Here is a 19,414-nt window from a genome sequence, read left to right as displayed (position 1 = left end):
ATGAGAGGTTTCTTGGTATTCTGCTTGTTAACCCTATTGTTCGTACAACAAACGAGTTGCTCCATCCAACAAGAAAAACAACTAGAATTTCAAGAAAAGCTGCAAAAGTTTACCACCTCTTGTCATTCATGTCAAAAGCACAAAACTTCACGCAATAAGGTAGTGAGAGATATTTGACAAGGTCGAGGCTATTGATATAATATTTCAAAAAAAAAATAAAAATGTCAATGATTAATCCCCTAAGAATATACCAACTTCTCCTTTTAATTTTCACTAAATTGAATGATATATATATATTTTTTCTCTTGATGTGTGTTTTTTTGAAGGAGAGAGTATTTTATCCAATTAAATATGGGGCGGACCCAACTGGGGAGCGAGACAGCAGTGATGCCATATTGAAAGCTTTAAGCTACGCATTTCAAGTGCAAAATGAGCTTGAGTTGTTGCCAGGCATCAATGACTTGGCTGGTGTTGTGATTGATTTGCAGGGTGGAAACTACAAAATCAGCAAACCCATTAGGTTTCCAGCTGGTGGAGGCAATATCCTGGTGAGTATCCCGTCCTGTTCATTCTTATCCATAAACAGCGATATTTTACATATCGATCATCTTTTTTAGAATGTACATAATAAGTAGCACTAGCTTCTGAACTGAATAAAAAAAAACACTTCCTGATCATTTTTCTCTTTAGACTAAATACATTTCTATATTTATTATAAATTAATCCCTGTAGCTATCAAACTTAATTACTTGCTATATTATCAGAGATAATTCAAAAAAGGCTACAATCTTCCACTGAAAATGAAACATCTTTTCATAATATAACAATCGAGCATGTTGACTAATCCATAAGGTACACGCGGGAACTTTGCGGGCATCTGACGATTTTCCAAGTGATCGTTACCTCGTTGAACTGTGGTCACCAAGTTCTACGGTTGTTCCCAAACCTTCCAATATCCATCCCGACGGGGGAGAGAAAAAAAATGTTGGGATATACTACGAGGACGTCACCTTTCGGGACATCCTGTTCGATTCAAGCTATCGCGGAGGGGGAATGTTCATCATTGATTCAGCAAGAACTCGCATACATAATTGCTTCTTTATCCACTTCACAACCGAAGGAATTCTAGTCCAAAAGGGCCACGAGACCTTCATATCAAGTTGTTTCCTAGGACAACATGTAACAATTGGTGGTGATCCAAAAGAAAAAAACTATACCGGAACTGCCATTGATCTTGCAAGTAATGATAATGCAATCACAGATGTTGCCATTTTCTCAGCTGCTATTGGAGTATTATTAAGGGGTCAAGCTAACATTCTTACAGGGGTACACTGCTACAACAAGGCAACTGGGTTCGGTGGCGTAGGGATTTTAGTGAAACCACAAGGATCCTTGACTAGGATGGATAATTGTTACTTAGATTGGACAGCTATAGTCATTGAAGATCCTGTTCAAATTCATGTGACTAATGGTTTCTTCTTGGGAGATGCTAACGTAGTGTTAAAAGCAGCCAAGGGTAAAATGTCCGGGGTAACCATTGTGGATAATATGTTCAAATCGGATGCAAATTCTATGAATCCTATTGTTCAATTAGATGGGAATTTTGCTAGCATTGATCAAGTGGTGATCGATAACAACAATGCCGTCGGTATGACCGTGAAATCAACGGCCGGGAAGTTAACAGTGCCTGGAAATGGGACAAAATGGGTGGCAGACTTTTCATCCATATTAGTATTCCCAGATCGGATTAATCATTTCCAGTACTCTTTCAATTTTCAAGGGGTTCCTGTGGCATTCCCAGCACACGGAGTGACCAGTTTATCAAACAATGTGGTGGTTGTCCAGAGTGACAGAAGTGTTAATGGAGTAGTTTCTGTTGCTGTTGATCAGTATAATAGGAAGGGAGAGTAGAGATTGAAATTGTTCTAAATATTTATAATATTCAAATGGTAATTTTTGTGAATCCACTAAATGCATATATAGCTTATTTAAGATTTGTATTTGATAATACTAGTTATGCAATATTTTTTTACCGTACAGAGAGAAATTAGTAGTATTCTATTGGTTATTTCATAAATCTATTTTCATTAAAAATATGAAAAAATTTATGGTGCTCAAAGACTAATTAATAAAATTCTATTAATTATTTTCTTAACTTATTAAAAAAACAAATAAAAATAAAAAAAGGAAATAACCCATCCAAAATAATAAAAGTATTTTTACCTAGGATTTCTTTCTTCTAATTATAGCTATTTTTATGATAAATAGATTCAGAAAATAATAAATAAAATATCATTAATTAAATCTATTTTTTTTTTTTTTTTAAACGCGGGCTATCAAGTTTGAGCCTTGACCCGCATGAGTAGAAATTGCTACGAAACAAGAAGCCCATATTGTTTGGTGACGTAGACTTACTTGGGCGGCTTGATGATTCGTCGAATGAGGTAAATCCACAAAATGCATGTTCCGATGTGACGGACGGCAGGCTCTAGTTTCCTTCCGATTCATTATAATTATATAATATTATATTAATTAGGTTGATAGCAGAGTTATTGGGGCTTGTGTGATTTATGAAGGACAAAACGGCGTGGTTTGTAATGGAGGATTGAATAGTTAATGGAGTGGTTGGAACCATGGTGGAGATTGTAGGAAAGATGGAGAGAAAGTGTGGTTACAGACTTACAGGGGAAAATATGTCGATTAAAGCATCAATGGTAAGAGAGTAAAAGGAAAAGAAAGAAAGAAAAAATAATGGCTTCAATTATTTTTTTTGTGCTTGTCATATATTTAATCTCTTTTTTTTTTTAATGAAAAATAATTTTTTAAAAATCAGTTTTTTTACCATAACTTTTATGTATTTGTTTACCATTAGAAAAATTGATTAATAAAAAATATTTTCCGGTAAAAACAAATTTAACTTGGTTTTTGAAAAAAAAATTTCTTTTATTTTGAGTGAAAAATACTTTTAAGAAGTTGTGAAAAATAAAAAATAATTTTTTATTTGTTGATTATATTAAATTTAATCCTTAATTTTTTGATTTCTATATATTTTGTTTTAAATCTTTTTTTTTTAAATTTATCTCTTAGAATTTGATTTAATTTGATTTTGATTTTCATTCTTTTCATAGTTATTTGTTTTTCTCTTATCCTGTTATTAATTGAAAGTTTTCATTTATCATATTTGATCCTTATTCTTTTGATTGCTATTTATTTTTTTTGAAATAATTTATAATATTTTTTTCAATTTCATTCTCTTTTAATTTTTATATCTATCAAATTTGATCTCTATTCTTTTGATTGCTATTTATTTTATTTGAAATAATTTATAAAATTAATTTTTTTTGTTAATTTTATTCTCATTCAACATTTTTATCTGTTATGTTTGGTCTCCATTCTCTTAATAAACTTGAAAGAAAAATCAAAACATTAATAAGTTATTTTCAAACTTATTTTTTATGACATAACCAAATACTGAAAAATATTTTTTTAACTCATCTTCATTAATACTACAAAATATCGTAAAATAATTTACTTTTCATGTAAAACTTTTTTTAAAAAAAAAACTTTACAGCAAACAAACAGAATCTTAAAAAGAAAAAGAAAGATAAAAAAGTAGTAGGTTAGCCATGGTGGCTAGGCCTTTGTTTTTAATTTAATAGCAAAGTTTTAATATTAATATTGTACATGCTCTTTAGTTATTAAATAGAATAAAACTAGATAGGGTCAACTAATTTTTTTTCCTAACGTAAAAAGAAAATGTTAAGGCGATGCTAGTGTTTTTAAAGAAACAAGAAAAATATGAGACCTAGATTATAGATTTAACCATGTTCAGTAAGCCTGATTAATTTAATAATATAATTTTAAAAAGACATCATAAATAATGAAAAAAAAGAGTTAGTAATTAACCATAAAAAATAATAAGTTAGTGTCATACTCTAAAGGAGAATAAAGAAAATTCTGTTGGGGACTTGCCATTGCTCCGCCATGGATGCTGCTTAACAACTAGAAAAAAACTTATCAAGACAGTTCAAATATCATTACGAAAGGTCACTTGACGACACCAAGAGAGGTTGCACATGCAGTCAGAGCAACGACCCAAAAAGTAAAGTAAATAAAATATTATGAGATGAGTATTTCATACTTATATTCAATCAATCAATTTAATATAATTGAAAAACAAAATTTCTAAAAAAAGGGATAAATTTAACAAAGAAAGATAAATAAAAAAACTGGAGAAAACCTGAGTCAGTATCAAAATTAGAGAAAGAGCTTATAGAAAGCAAATGAAAAAAAAATAACAGAGCGTAATTTCCAATTAAAAAAAATACTTAGAGATAATACTAAAAAAACATGAGCTTAAAGAAAAAAAAAGCAAACCCGAGAAAATTTCTTAAATCTAGGTTTATCTCCCAAACTTATAACCCATGAAATCCTAGACCTAGACTCAATTAAAAAGCTCAATTTCCAATAAATACGATGTGAAGTATGAAATAAAAAAAATTAAAAATTGACAAGGAAAAAAAAATAACAATTAAAATAATAAGGATCGAATTGGTAAAAAAATAATTAAAAAGGATGAAATCACAAGAAAAAAATTAAATTTTAAAACCATCTCAATTAAAGAAAATATCAATTAATAAAATGGGGACCAAATCTGAAAGATAAAAAAATTAAAGGGGGTGAAATTAAAAAAAACTGATTTCAGAAATCAGCTCAAATAAAACAAATAAAAATAAAAAAAATATGGACCAAATGTGAAGATATAACAAATTGAAGGGTTGCTTTAAAATTTTGCAGGATAAGCTTGAAAATCGAGAAGGAAAGAAAAAAAGAAGAAGAAAGGGTCGCACTCGTCAAATTAGAGATTTGTTTGGAATACGTGCTGCATCGGGAAGAAAGGAAAGTCGAGATAACTTGAACACCACCCTGGGAGCCATCATATGACCACCTTATGGTTTTTACCACCTTATGGTTTTTCACACGTGGACTGAAAATCATATAAACAAACCACACGTCCATATGTGTATTGCACGCGCTATCCAAATTTATTTTTTTAATAATATTTTATATTAAGTGAATTATAGACCTTCGACCAACTTGCTTATTTTATATATATATAATATGAAAAACAACATAAAGGCCTTGGACTTAAGTTATAAAACATTTGCTTTAAAGTCAAATAAGTCATTTCAATATTTTAAAAAAATAAAAAGCTAATAAAGTCTTTAGAGCTGGACTTAGAAAATTTTGCTTTTAAAAGAAATTAAATAATTTTATTATGATGAAAAATTATGTAAAGACATCGTTCAATTTATAAATGACATTTTGACCATTAAAGAAAAGATCATTCTACCCCATGTAAGGCTTAATAATTCTTAATAATTTTGAAGTGAATGGCAAAATCACCACTTCACTTTTGTAATTCTACCGGGTGAGCAAAAGGACTGGTTTTTACTAAACCAAATTTATAACTCAACTGCTCCAAAATGCAAAAGGAAAAACAATAAAAATAAAAATATTCAGTTCCCAACAGCCACAAGTAATTAATTTCAGTTACTATTTTTGTATCGAACCAAATTTCAAATAAAAAATGGGCATTAAGTAGCATTGAGATTAATGCCAATTTATAAACTACCATGGTAATTATGATCATTTAATGTCTTACGCTAATAACTCACAGTGCTTTACTGTTCTCGCGGTAAAAAACAAGGTTTGTAACAGGTGGGGCATTAGCATTATGAACGAGGAGTAATAATTAATAGAACAGCCAAGAAATAGAAATCTTAGAGCTTCGTCCTCCAACTTTTTTGTTCAATTCTCTGCTTTTCTCTCCCATGTAGATTTCTTTCTTTCTTTCCTTTTACATCTTTTCATGTTTTCTGCTTAACATGGCCAAAGAATTGTACGTTAACTTGTATATCATATTTCTTTTCATAGGAGTTTATGTTGGCAGATCGGCCAGCATAGAATATAACAAATTTCATTACCAAATAAGCCCATGACCTCCCTCGAAGTGGCGTAAATTTAAGACAATGGAGCCTTTCTCAGCATGCTGTTTTATTGTATTAATTCTTGTACAAGGTGCGACTTGTTCCATCACACGACAGATCATGACGATAAAATTCCACAAAAAGCTACAAGAAATGGAAGGCCATCATCCTGTCAACGCTACCTTGTCATTTCCAAAGGCATCAAACACCAAAAAGGTGAGACTTTCTTCCTGTATTACATACATTGATCGACTTCATATACAAGTAACAAACATATGTGAATGTGTGTGTACATATTGCTTTTTACTGGGATTTTATTTGATCAAATAACTTTCGTTGGATGTCATTGAATTGTTAGAATGTAGGGAGAGTATTTTATCCAATTGGGTATGGAGCTGATCCAACTGGCGCACAAGAGAGTTGTGATGCCATAATGGATGCTTTATCCGACGCTTTTCAAGTGCAAAATGGGCTAGAATTGCTGCCTGATGTCCATGACTTGGGTGGCGTTGTAATTGACTTGCAAGGTGGAAACTACAAGATCAGCAAACCCATAAGGTTTCCTTCTGGTGGAGGCAACATTGTGGTTAGTACTCTTCTACACATGACTAGATTAGTCTCTTCAATTATTTCATCGGAACAATGTTTTTCTCTGAAGAAAGAAAGATAGTTTAAATTTGAAACGGGAGGACAGTGGAACAGAGTTATTTAACCTTGAAGCATGAAAACTCTTCGCGTGCTAATTAAGAGATTGAATAAGATTTGTGCAAGTTTTTTTTTATGAAGTCTAAACTCTTCTGCCATTTGGCATGTCCTTCAGAAGTATTTGTTTGCCTTCGCATAAATTATAATTAAATTTTGGATAATTCATATATATTAGCGTATATATAAATTACGAATCTCTAACCAAAGATATTGATATGAAAAATGCTCTACAATTAGGTGAAAAAAGGGACATTGCGAGCATCGGAAACCTTTCCCGGTGATAGGCATCTTATTGAACTGTGGTCACCAAAGTCTAGGATGCATAACAAAAAGGTTTATTATGAAGACATCACCTTCAGGGATATTCTCTTTGATTCAAACTATAGAGGTGGAGGGATTTTCACTATGAATTCAGTCAGAACTCGCATTAATAATTGCTTCTTTATACACTTCACAACACAAGGGATTTTGGTCAAAGAAGGCCACGAGACCTTCATATCAAGCTCCTTCCTTGGACAGCATCCAACAATTGGCGGGGATAAAAATGAGAATAAATTTTCAGGCACCGCCATTGATCTTGAAAGTAATGATAATTCAATCACTGATGTTGTAGTTTTCTCAGCAGCCATTGGTGTTCTATTAAGAGGAGAGGCAAATATTCTGACAGGGGTGCATTGTTACAACAAGGCTAATGTTTTTGGTGGCATAGGAATTATAGTAAAACCAACTGCATTTTTAACTAGGATAACCAATTGTTACTTAGATTTCACCAATATTGTCATGGAAGACCCAGTTCAAGTTCAAGTCACAAATGGGCTGTTCATTGGAGATGCCTATATAGTTTTACAGTCAATCAATGGCAAAATCTCTGGATTAAACATTGTGGACAACATGTTCAAAGGGGAAGGCAGAAACTTGAACCCAATAGTGGAATTAGATGGAAATTTCACTATAATTGATCAAGTGGTGATTGAACGTAACAATGTGAGGAGCATGAGCTTGAAATCAACAGTGGGGAAACTAACCGTGGCCGGAAATGGAACGAAGTGGGTGGCAGATTTTTCGTCGGTGTTGATATTCCCTAACAAAATCACTAACTTCCAGTATTCGTTCTATGTTGAAGGTGTACCGACAGGGAATGTAGTGCATGCAGTGACCAATGTATCGAATAACATGGTGGTCGTGGAGAGCAACAAGGTCGTCAATGCAGTTGTTTCCGTGGTGGTTGATCAGAGTAGCATGGTTGAAGAGATCAACTACTTGTAATTATTCAATTTTGCTTTTACTCAACATTGAATATATATCACATTTCTGCAATTTTCGACGGATAAAGCCATAACTATATGTTCGTATATATTGTTTTCTTTATACTTTATAGCACCATGTTTTATTTTAATTTTGTTGAACTTTTTATAACTAGAAAAATTAGAATAGCTAGCTGCAAACTTCAGGGTTACTAGAGGTATATCTAGTCGTAATTTTAGAGTCTTAAAAAATTAGTCGTGATGTACGTAAACTGACCCGGACACTCACAATTATCAAATAAAAAAAAAGAATTAAAGAAGAATAGCTAGCTGCAATGGTAAAACAATTTTACACCCTAGAATACTCTAGTTCGAGACTACCCTTTTCCCCTCTTAGAACCATCATAATTGCACATGAAATAAATAAATAATATATAAAATTAGAATGAAATACCCTCTACAAGGTTTAAGCCCTTTAAAAAATAAGGTCTTTGATCAAGTGTTCACATTGATAGATTCATTTTCTTTAGCAAAGAAAGATGGTAATTTAATATAAAAATCCTAACAGATTGTAAACAATCCTTAGAATCTCTCAAGTGCATAAATATGCAAAAGCATTAAATTCTAAAAACAAGGCTGTTTGTTTTTATTTTGGTATGAAAATAAATATTGAAAGAAAATAATGTGTATGTTGAGAATTAAAATTATGAACCCTTACCTGGATGGTTCAAAAAGTATTTATACATCATGAACTGTTATTTTTTTTTTGCTTGAATGAAGATGATGGAAGTCAATACACTTCGGTAACATTAATGAGAGATAAATATCTTTTATACCTGCATTAATAAGAGATAACTATCTCTTGCATAAACATTAATAAGAGATAAATATCTCTTACACAATTATTAATGAGAGATAAATATCATTAACACATATTTTAATGAGATAGAAATGTGGTAACTCATAAGGGACTCTTATACACCTAGGGGCGAAGATTGAATAGGATCCAAACTAAATAGCTTAAATCAGATAAACAAATCTCTAGAGACTAGGTGTTGGGTCCAAGCCATAAGGCCCAAGAGGCACCAGGACATGCACTAGGCCTAGAAATGTGGCCTGAACCCAATAGGTTTCAGGCATATACCTGACACTTAGGCCCAAACACGTTGCCTAGACTCACGAGTGCTATGCACATGTCTAGTGCTTGGGCTCAAACGTGGTGCTTGAGCCAACTAGTGGTAGGCATATGCTTAATATTTCCTGAGCTCTTGAGAGCCTAAGACCAAGCATATTATCTGGGTTCAAGGGTGTCAGGCCCACGACCTAAGACTAGACCCGAACCTTTTTGCAGAAATCCTTTAAAGCCTGAGTTATTGTTAAAATAGACTTTGAGCCAATAAAAATTTGATTATAAAATACTAATAAATCTTGGTCTATTAGTAACCCCTCAAGTCTTTATGATAAAAATACACAGAATTAAAGATGTACCTGATTTCTTTGATGAGATTCTTGGTTTTTCTTTATATAAGAAGAGGGACATATATCTCAAGGCACATCACTAAAGTATTCGTGTGCAAATGTGCTTTCCACAACAACAAAAAAAATGCTTCTTTCATATAAAAAATACTTAGAGAAATACTTTATGGTAGTCTTCAGCTTCAGCTTTATAAATATGCTAAAGGTGGTGACATGTGTCAATGATTTAGTGGAGGATAAGGGAGGCCTCCCACTATATAAAGACTTCCTCTCATTACATTTCGTTACACACCAGAAGCTCCTCTCTCTAAACTTCTATCTAAGTTATCTTGTCAAGTAGTTCTTATGTGTGAAGTGTGTTTCTGGAGGAGAGTAATTATATGAAGTGTATGGGTTTTGCATAATACGTGGTATCTGAAGACTTGTCTTAAGGTAACCATATATATTTAGTATTTTATGTAATTGTAAAAAACAAAATCTAAAGAGAGGAAAACAAATAACATTTAGTAGCGACTTCACTTTTAGGCTAAGGCCACCAGAAACTAGAAGGTCTAGTAGAGGATCTAGATTGATCAAAATTAACTCTAGAACTAGAGGAGCTGGTGCCTGTTTGTTAAGGAACCTTAAATTACTTAGGGCTCCTGATGATATAAAGGATAACATTACAACCAAAGAACAACTAGCTTGGGCTAATGACTGACAAGGAGGGACATTTATAGTTGTAATGCCTTACTAGTCTGAGAAGATAAGCAAGAAAAATATAATAAATGTGTAAAAGAGCATTAAATTTTAAGAAGAAGGTTGTTTATTCTTGTTTTGATATGAAAATAAGTATTGTAAGAAAATGATGTATATATGTTGAGAATGAGAATTATGAACCCCTTACCCAGGTCCTCGTATTAACTTGTTGTTTTTAGAATGAATTTTTTTTTTATGTTGACTCTAAAATTCAAATTCAGCTTTTAGAATGATGAATCTTCTTTGATTCTTTGATGTTGCATCCAAAATTCAAGGAAGGTCCAAACAAACCTCACCACCGGATGTTAATTTTTTTATTAATTGATTAGATGCAATGTATGTTGCGACAGTATGAGTTTGTTTGTTCGGAAAATGGTTTTTTAAAAGTTATTTTTCAAATTTTTCTTTGTTTGTTTATCAATAAAAAAGTTAGTCAATGGAAAACACTTTTCAGTCAAAAGAAAATTTAGCTTGATTTCCATGAAAGTGTTTTCCTTTTATTTTGGGCGGAAAACACTTTCCAGAAGTTGTAAAAAATTTAGAAATATCATATTATTTGCTGATTATATCAAACTTAGTCCTCAAACTTTTGATTGATATATATTTTGTTTGAATCTTTTTTTTTTAATTTCATCCCTTAAAATTTGATTTAATTTGATTTTTTTATTAACTTTGGTCCTTATTTTTATGATTGTTATTTGTTTTTCTCTTATCATTTTTTTAATTGATATTTTTTATCTATCAAATTTGATCACCATTCTTTTGATTGTTACTTATTTTATTTGAAATAATTTATGAAATTGTGATTATTATTATTTTAATTTCATCATCTTTCAATTTTTTTTATTTGTTAAATTTGATCTCCATTATTTTGATTACTATTTATTTTATTTGAGATAATTTATGAAATTAGATTTTTTTCAATTTCATTCTCATTGAACTTTTTAATTTATAAGATTTGTTCCTCATTGTTTGAATAAACTTGAAAAAAAAATAAAACATCAATAAACTACTTTTCAGCTCATTTTCCATAACATAACCAAATACTAGAAAGTTTTTTCCAACTTATTTTCCATAACACTACTAGACATTAAAAAATAATTTATTTTTCAAGGAATTTACTTTTTTAAAAAATCAATTAAGCAAAAAAATGCTAAGATTCTTTCTAATTGACGTTGTTGTTGAAAAAATTTCTTAGCGAAGATAAATTTCAAGAACTTGTGATGCACTTCTCTAAAGAAAGAACACAGCCACTAAAATATCTGGCAGAAGCTTGCGGGCTTCTACTCAACTCCAGTGAAGATCCCGCTGAGAATTAGTCGTCAACTTTTTCCAAAACTTCTTGTGTGATGCAACTTGATGACAGCAACAATTAGGAATCGGGGAAAATCTTTAAGAGGAAGAGATGCCTATTTCTTTCTGGGAGAGCGCATAAACAAAAAGCAAGAAAGACAGTGGATTATCAAGTAAGCATATCCCAGGCCAACACTTCACCAATCATCTTAAAACCACCATCCACTAGGTTCCTTGTTCTTGACCTCATGTTCCCTTGGTGTTTTATGTAACATCTACTATGTGTGTTTCTCCTCTCCACCTTTTCCCTCTCTATCACCCATACTTACCTTTCATTTTCTCCCAAATTCTCATTCCCTTCTTCATGGCTCAAATTTCACCATCTCCCACACCTAGTCCCACAGTGAGCGCCCCTTCATGCCATGATCAATCCCAGGAACCAACTATGGATTTCAATGTAATGGTCATAGTTGCTGCAATGTTATGTGCCTTCGTTTGTGCCTTGGGCCTCAATTCCATGTTACAATGTGTATTTCAATGCACACAACGTGCGGTAACGGAAACAGCAGGATGGATATCTTCTAGCAGACAGAACTCCGGTTTAAAGAAGAAAGAAATGGTAGGTTTGCCAACTTCAACTTACGCCCATCAAGGTTCACCATCGTCAACTTCAGGTTGCGCTATTTGCCTAGCAGACTTCACCGACGGTGATAAAATAAGGGTCTTGCCTAAATGCAACCATGAGTTCCATGTTGATTGCATTGACAAGTGGCTACTCTCTCACTCTTCATGTCCTACTTGTCGGCATAGGCTCAAGTCCATTGATGAATCAGTGCCTTCTCTGGAGCAGATAGTCACTGTCTAACGAAGTCAAAAATTACTTGACCGTTTATATATATATATATATATGTTTCTCCTCTTCTTAATTGGCTAGCCCTAGCCTGGTTTCTTGCATCATTAAACTCTTTAAATAAGCATAAACTGCATCTTCTGCTTCTGCTTCCTTATGTCAAGAAACTCTCTTAGTTTGAGGGTGGATTATTTTTCGTTTTATTTTGGTTTTAGTCTTTTTGGTTTCTCTGTCAATTTAAATTGCACTTATTATTTCCTCTTATTCCACAACATGTCAATAGCTTCAGAGGGTTATTCACTAGTTTCAAGTATGAGCAAACAAATTTTTGCATCAAATAAGCATAAACTTTCAATAGCTTCATAGCTTATTCTCATTGCTTCTAATTTTAAGATAAGATATTCATGTTGCTTCATCTTCTTTTGAAATAAATTTGTGCAGGTAAAATGGTGCTACCATGTGTTTCTTTCGTTTGTGGATGCCATTTTTCTTGGTGGGCGTATTAAGTTAAATTTGAAGTAATATTAATATTAATATTAAATTAGCTTTAAAAAAATTAAATTAAAAGGAATGCATCTAAATTAAAATTGAATGCATCAAAATATTTTTATTTTATCTTTTAAAATTTATTCTTAAAATCAATATATCAAAATAACTTGAAAACATTTAAAAAAATTAATTTTTTTTAAAAAAACGGCTGGGCATAATAAAAAATAAAAATATATCCATCATTCAATTTCACAATTTTTTTTTTAATTGAACGGAACTAGAAGAAGAGATTCAATTGAAGGGATTTCTTTTTATATTTTATCATGCCATCTACTTCTTTCTTCTCTCTCCTCTTTTTTCTTCTAAGCAATCTATCAAAAAGAATGGGTAGCTATTAATTCTCTCTCCCCTTGTCTTTTCATTGCATCATTGCCCAAGGGTGTCTAATTTGAAACTCTTAAACTTTATGGAAAATGCAATCTCGAAGATGGATGAGAAAATTTGTTGCTGAAAAAGATATCATGAAAGGTACCTCCACCTTGTATGTGTGAAGGACTTGCAATTGCACGGATTTTCGACATGATGACACAGAAGCCTGTAGGACAATATAAAGCAAGCAATAATGGCATAGGACAATAAGGGCCACATTGCTCTTCTTCTGTATGTCTGGTGGGGTGTTTTGTCGTTGCACGTCTAAGGAATCCATATCCACCACCTACTTTGCTCGCATTCAATTCCACTTGCTGATTTGAATGGAAGGATTATGTGGATGTGGTGAAAATGCAAATCATTTGAGAGATTGAGGTTACCGTACGTGTTCTTGCAGTTCCATCTTGCTGCTGGCACTACCTTTCTTGGCTTCAGTTCACTAACAGTGCAATTCATGTTGATGTTCTGAACTCATAGACATTTCAAGAGTGTAGAGCTTGAGTCCTCTGCAAGAAAAAATCATGGCTAAGATCAGAAGAAGAAGACTCATATTTATCAGATGAGATTTAAACCCTGGCCTATAATTTTAACGAAACATGTTAGAAAAATGGTGGGGGAGATGATGGCTGCAGATCTGGTGATGATAATAAATGCGGTGAATGAGGTGGGCGTGGTGATGGCAATAAGCAGTGATGAGAATCTGAATGAGGTGCAGCAACAGTGGCTGTGGCAGCAATTGCTGACAGCAGCCCTGTAGTCATTGGTGTCAACAGTCGGGCGTTTATAACATACATAAAAGGATCATTTTGTTCTCAAACCCATGTTTTTCTCGGATGTAAAATCCTGTGAGAAGAAAAGGGGAATTAGAAACTGCAAAGATATTAAATTCACACCCTTATTTATTCACATAGAGGACCAACCTCAAATTTTAGACAGCACGAATTTTGCAAACAATATTCCTCTCCCAAACGAGAACCGTCACATATTTATACACAAACATCAAAACTGAAGTATCGGTTCCTATCAATTATAAATAACCAAAGAAGCTATTCAAATGTCCTAGTCACTGTATTCTTCTTCTGTGTCATCATCGTAGTAGTACTGATCACTATCACCATCACCATCACCATCACCATAGTATCTATCATATATAAGCCCTATTAACTTCTGCTTCGTCAGTTTCTCTTGAATTCGCTCTCTGATAGTTGTTCCCTGATAGATATGCAAACCAAAATGTGCCATAAGCATGCAAAAAGAAATCATCCATGCTCATACACTACCACCTACTTAGTTCAGGCCAGGAAACAAAGACTGACCATTTTATGACAGCGTTCTTCAAACATTTCAAGAAATCCAGCGACCAATCTATCAGCATTCTCCACCCACTCATTCCGATGCACACAGGCTGTTTTAGCGACTACTTGTATCTGCGGCATGAGGGCAGAATTTATCAATCCAATTATAAAAAGCCATCTGCCACGTGGCAGTGATGCATATAATTGATTTCTGGTTCTCTTCTATTGAATGGGAAGTGGTGCGCAACATTAATGATAGCATCTCACAAGAATATTGATTAGCTAGGCCTACTCATCTTTAAGTAAAACCACCACTAGGGTTTGTTTGCAATGAGAAGCAAACTTGAAGAGGGATAGGGGGCAGATATGGGGAGAGTGAGGCTCCAAAGGCCAAAGGACCAATTAGAGCACCATTACACCAATAACTTGCATCATGTGTTTCCAAAAGGGATGCCAGCATAATAAATGGATGGTTCAGTATAACAGATTATGCTTACAAAACACTTCCAATACTGATCCTAACAGCAATATGCACGTGCTTAATAAAGTAGGTGGCTGCTATATGGTCTAATCTTAACCCAAATAACCAAACTGCTTCAACAATTAATTTGAACATCAGATCGCACCAGGATGGAAAGTGGGCAAAGATTAAAGTCAGACACTTCAAACCTAAAACATTAGTTCTAAATGATGCCATACTACAACATAACATGAGCAACCATTGCACACGGGTGAAGCAAGAAATCTTGTTTTGTTGAGAGCAATCAGTTAATTTCTAGCCCCCCTCTACTTAATCAATTTGACTAAATTCATATGGTATTACTTGGCTGCAGAAGCAAGAATGTGGGAAGAAAATGAATGATCAAGCAACAAATCCTAAGGCTTCAAGGCTACACATCCTAATTCGCAACATGCTATCCTATATTTGCAACAGCATTCAATCATGCAACTTGTCCAGATAAATGGAGAAATTTATGTGTTTCAATATAGGATGCACATAAGGAAATTTCTGAAGCTCCAGCTTCACAAAATCATTTTGTCTGTACAGAAGCACTTAAAACAATCCTTAAACAGATAATTATTGCAAATCTAAATTAAGAGATGCTACAGTGTAAAAAAAAATGATGAATTTCTTGGCTGGTGTCAAGTTCTACGCTAGAGTGATGACTGCTAGATTTCATAATATTGTTTGCATGCCAGACCATATTTTGGTGTCTTTCTAAAATTAGCTTCTCCTATACTGCCTCCACTCTTCAGCACATGTGTGAAACAATAATTAGGGTTTAATCCTTGTTCTTCGCACAATTACATCTAATCTAAAACAAGGAAAGGGAAAACAAAATGGCATGGTGAATTCATGACAAGAAGAATAATATTATTTATCAATTTTGTACCTATCCCTCCAACAAAGAAGCACAAAGTCTCACATGCAACAAATTGTCAAAACACATGCCATGCAAGGTCACTATTAAGTATTAGCAATTTTGCAAGACAATTTGCATACCTTTTCCCCGACTATCTCTTGCTGTTTCTTCACTTTCTCACGCAGCTTTTTAAACCCCATGTTAACTCTCAGCCGCTTTTCCTAGTAAAGAATGGGGAATGAAAAAGATCAATTCTCCAGCAAGAACACAATGGTCAGAACTCAGAAACGAGAAAGCAAATAAAGTAAAGCAAACCTTCACATAGCTGACACCCAAATCTTTTCTTGTATATCCACGTGCCAAATTACGCATCACATACTCATTATAATCTTTAACTATCCTCATTATAACATCTGACGTGGAGATCCCATCAGTCCGCTTTGTTTCCTTAAATCTCCCCACAGACTTGACCTGTACAAACATTTTGTAGAAATGCATTCTGTTGAAACTAGTCATACTTTGTTGTCATGGTGATGAGGCTATTAAGTAATCATGATTTGCCAGGTCAAGAAATTATGTCAAACATTACAGTATCCTGTCGTTTCTATGGATTTCACTGCACATGAAAAGTCATCAAAACCACGGGAAACTATAGTAGAAATGAACAGAAAATTGGCAAAATTATTTGGTCATGAACATTTAAGAAAAGCCTTATAATGGTGACTAAGGAAATTGATAGACAAGATACAGGTCAAGAAGCAACAGTTTGAGTGAGTAAAAGGTATCCCAACAGCAGTGTTTTTATGGGTACGGATAGATTTTGAAGGAGAAGAATGGCAAAATATACTTTTCCCATTTCCATTAGTGGAATGGTTTCAAATGTACGAGATGGTTAAATCAAGAGAAACTAAAAAATAAAAACAATGAACCAGTCTTTACCAAGGCAAGTAATGCCAACATTTGTAAAACAGATAGTCATATACAGCTCAGCAAACAATCAACCAAAGAATTTAGACATATTTCCCTCTTATGCATGAGGAAACAATCACGAAGATGGTCCCCATAGCTGTGAGAAAATACAGGTAGCACTGACGATATGATAGCAAAAGCTTCTAGGTATTAGTTCTAGCACATAAAAGATCAGCCATGGTGATGGAAGAGGAGATGAAAGCTATGAAGTAATGAAGTGAGCCAGATAGGAATGATGCCCAGATAGAACAAGAATTTTATTCTAATCACCATTTATTGAAAGGCTTTATCAAGCCATGGTGAGACAATTCTTGTGATTAGCAAAGCTCCGCTATCACTAAACTTACAAATTCATAGACATCCTTTCCGGCTCCACTTGCATCAGCATAACTACAGTTTTAGGGCAAACAAAAAACAATTAACATATTAAAAAGCAAAAGGAACTAAAACAAGAACAAAAAAAACTCAAGAGCACATGAATGCATATATTATGGTACAAAATGCAAAATGAAAGCACTACCAAAATAACATGTCAAATGAGGGCAAACAAGAAAAATTAAAATAGCAAAGAACATAGGGACGTTAAATGAACAATTTTATGTAACAGAATCAACAAAGCACTTGTTGTAACTTTAGATAAAATGGAAGGAATCAAAGAAGCAACCACTACAAATAGGGTCAGTAAATTAATTTGAAGTAGGTCTTGAACATGTGTTGCACAACAAGAAATAGAAGCATTAAACACAGCACCTGCACATACAATAAACGTATACACATGGGGATAAATGTAGTTTCCATGCAGTTTCACAAATGGTTCAACTAAAAGTTAACATGTCATCTAATTCAGCAATGATTTTCTTCTTCAAATAGAAAGACCAAAACAATGCAAGCATGCAGTTTCCATGAATTTTTCTTCTTTTTTTTTAATTGTTGGAAGACAAGCAGACAAGTCCATTTGGACTGATTAACCTTACGGAAGAGAGTCATGAGCCACATAGTCGATCCTATGTTTGTCGAGAAACTCTTGTGTGATAACCCATGGTGCATCAGGGATAACTTCATCAACCCACCTGCAAAATTTACAGTCAGTCAACGCCACATGCACTCTATTCCCAGTATAGAAATTTCACTTGTCCAAATTTGATATCTAAGATAAAAGTAGACAACTAGGTTTTGCCAGCAGACAAGTTCCTGGTACGAAACAAGTCAACAAATTAAAACTGCGAAAATAAAACTTGTGAAAAATTAACCTGATCAATTAGCCCTGTTTTTCATTGATCACTATGAATCAGGAATGCCAAACAGACACAAATGGGAATTTTTTTTCGCATGGCATACTATCTTGTGTGCAGTCTATACAATTCAGTTTGTCGAAAAATTATTGATGCCAGCAATGAGAGATTAAGCACATCTGAAGCACGACGGCAATCTATATCCATGAAAAGTGATATCTAGGACGCCATGAAAAGAACATACATAGCAGTTTAAATCATTTGGGAACATTTGTTACCCTTTTTAATTTTTTTCAAACCAGAGAAATGGAGATTCAAAAATTGAAAGCAAAACCTACCTGCAATGGCGAAGAGACTCGTAGCGTTCTTGATCAGTCATCACAGTTTTACCCTTGTATTTGTGAGTTACTTCATCATTGCAGCATCCAACCACCAAATACGTGTTTGGGAATCTATCAAATTAATTAATACTATTATTTGTAACCGAATTTTGAAAAAAAAAAAACAATAATTGAATTAAAACAGGAGAGAGAGATTGTGAGAGTGATAATAATTAAATAATTAAGATACAGTTTCTTGGCTTGCTCGAGAGAACGGGCATGGCCAAAGTGGAAGAGATCGTAGATGCCGTCTGCATATACTCGTACCGGCCTCTCCTCCTCCTCCTCCTCCTCGTTTGCTGCCTCTACTAGCCTCGAGCTCTTCTTCGCCTTATCTTCCTCCATTTATCTATTTATTTATTTTTGTGTTGTTTTGTGGAGTGATTCTCTCTTAAAGTGAAGAAAGAATGAATGACTTTATTTAGCGTTGCTTAGAACAGCGCTGAAACTATACACTGCGCTGCGCACACAGAATCTGTCAATCTGTGTGTCTCCTTTGCATCACAAACCATGCTTCTTCTTTTTTATTATATTTTTATTTGATTGGTTAACGAGTTTTCAGACCATAGGGCACAAAAGAGAATATTTCTTCTCCAATTATAATTTTTCCCTGAAAAACAAAAACCGGGACCCGAAGTCTAGAACCCAAAAAAAAAAACAAAGGCAAGCACTTGATTGATTGATGGAAATTATCTGTTAATTTTACCACCAATTCTCCCATTGCCCTTTTTTTTCATATGTAATTTGCTGATAATATAGTGTTTTTTTTTTCAATTTTCAATTCGAAAATCTTCTTCTCGTGGATGCTTATTGTTTTTTCTATTTCATCCTATCCTATGAGCAACTGGTCAAGCAAATTATAGCGATGGTAATTTTATGCAGTTCACACGGGTCAATTCATCTTTTTAGTTTTTTTTTTTTTTTAAAATCCAACTTACCCTAGATTCTGGGTCAATTAGG

The 19,414-nt window shown here is 33.5% G+C and overlaps 3 protein-coding genes across 6 annotated transcripts; 2 read left to right on the top strand and 1 right to left on the bottom strand.

Moving 5' to 3' along the window:
- The first annotated feature begins 308 nt into the window (after positions 1-308).
- On the top strand, positions 309-1,911 carry LOC133701934 (polygalacturonase QRT3-like). The gene is made up of 2 exons (XM_062126133.1): positions 309-548; positions 853-1,911. Exons 1-2 carry the CDS (start codon positions 309-311, stop codon positions 1,909-1,911), a joined length of 1,299 nt encoding a protein of 432 aa, XP_061982117.1.
- Positions 1,912-6,143: 4,232 nt separating this feature from the next.
- Positions 6,144-7,961, top strand: LOC133701933 (polygalacturonase QRT3-like). The gene is made up of 3 exons (XM_062126132.1): positions 6,144-6,206; positions 6,349-6,576; positions 6,933-7,961. The coding sequence occupies exons 1-3, from the start codon at positions 6,144-6,146 to the stop codon at positions 7,959-7,961; spliced, it is 1,320 nt and encodes a 439-aa protein (XP_061982116.1).
- Positions 7,962-13,273: 5,312 nt separating this feature from the next.
- Positions 13,274-19,077, bottom strand: LOC133701725 (choline-phosphate cytidylyltransferase 1-like). 4 transcript variants are annotated; one of them, XR_009843611.1, is made up of 9 exons: positions 18,645-19,077; positions 18,413-18,526; positions 17,817-17,912; positions 17,190-17,232; positions 16,189-16,344; positions 16,014-16,094; positions 14,531-14,641; positions 13,600-13,720; positions 13,274-13,528 (listed from the first exon to the last, which is right to left on the bottom strand). XR_009843611.1 is itself a non-coding variant. In XM_062125769.1 (8 exons), the coding sequence occupies exons 1-8, from the start codon at positions 18,797-18,799 to the stop codon at positions 13,697-13,699; spliced, it is 780 nt and encodes a 259-aa protein (XP_061981753.1). In that variant the 5' UTR covers positions 18,800-19,077; the 3' UTR covers positions 13,274-13,696. The 4 variants fall into 4 exon arrangements, 2 of the variants coding, with proteins under 2 accessions (XP_061981753.1, XP_061981752.1); XR_009843610.1 differs by adding an exon at positions 14,135-14,426 and having other exon boundaries at positions 13,274-13,720; positions 18,645-19,065; XM_062125769.1 differs by having other exon boundaries at positions 13,274-13,720.
- Positions 19,078-19,414: the final 337 nt, after the last annotated feature.

This window comes from Populus nigra, chromosome 8 (assembly GCF_951802175.1).
Source record: "Populus nigra chromosome 8, ddPopNigr1.1, whole genome shotgun sequence".
NCBI lineage: Eukaryota > Viridiplantae > Streptophyta > Magnoliopsida > Malpighiales > Salicaceae > Populus > Populus nigra.
This window is presented reverse-complemented; position numbering and strand designations above follow the sequence as displayed.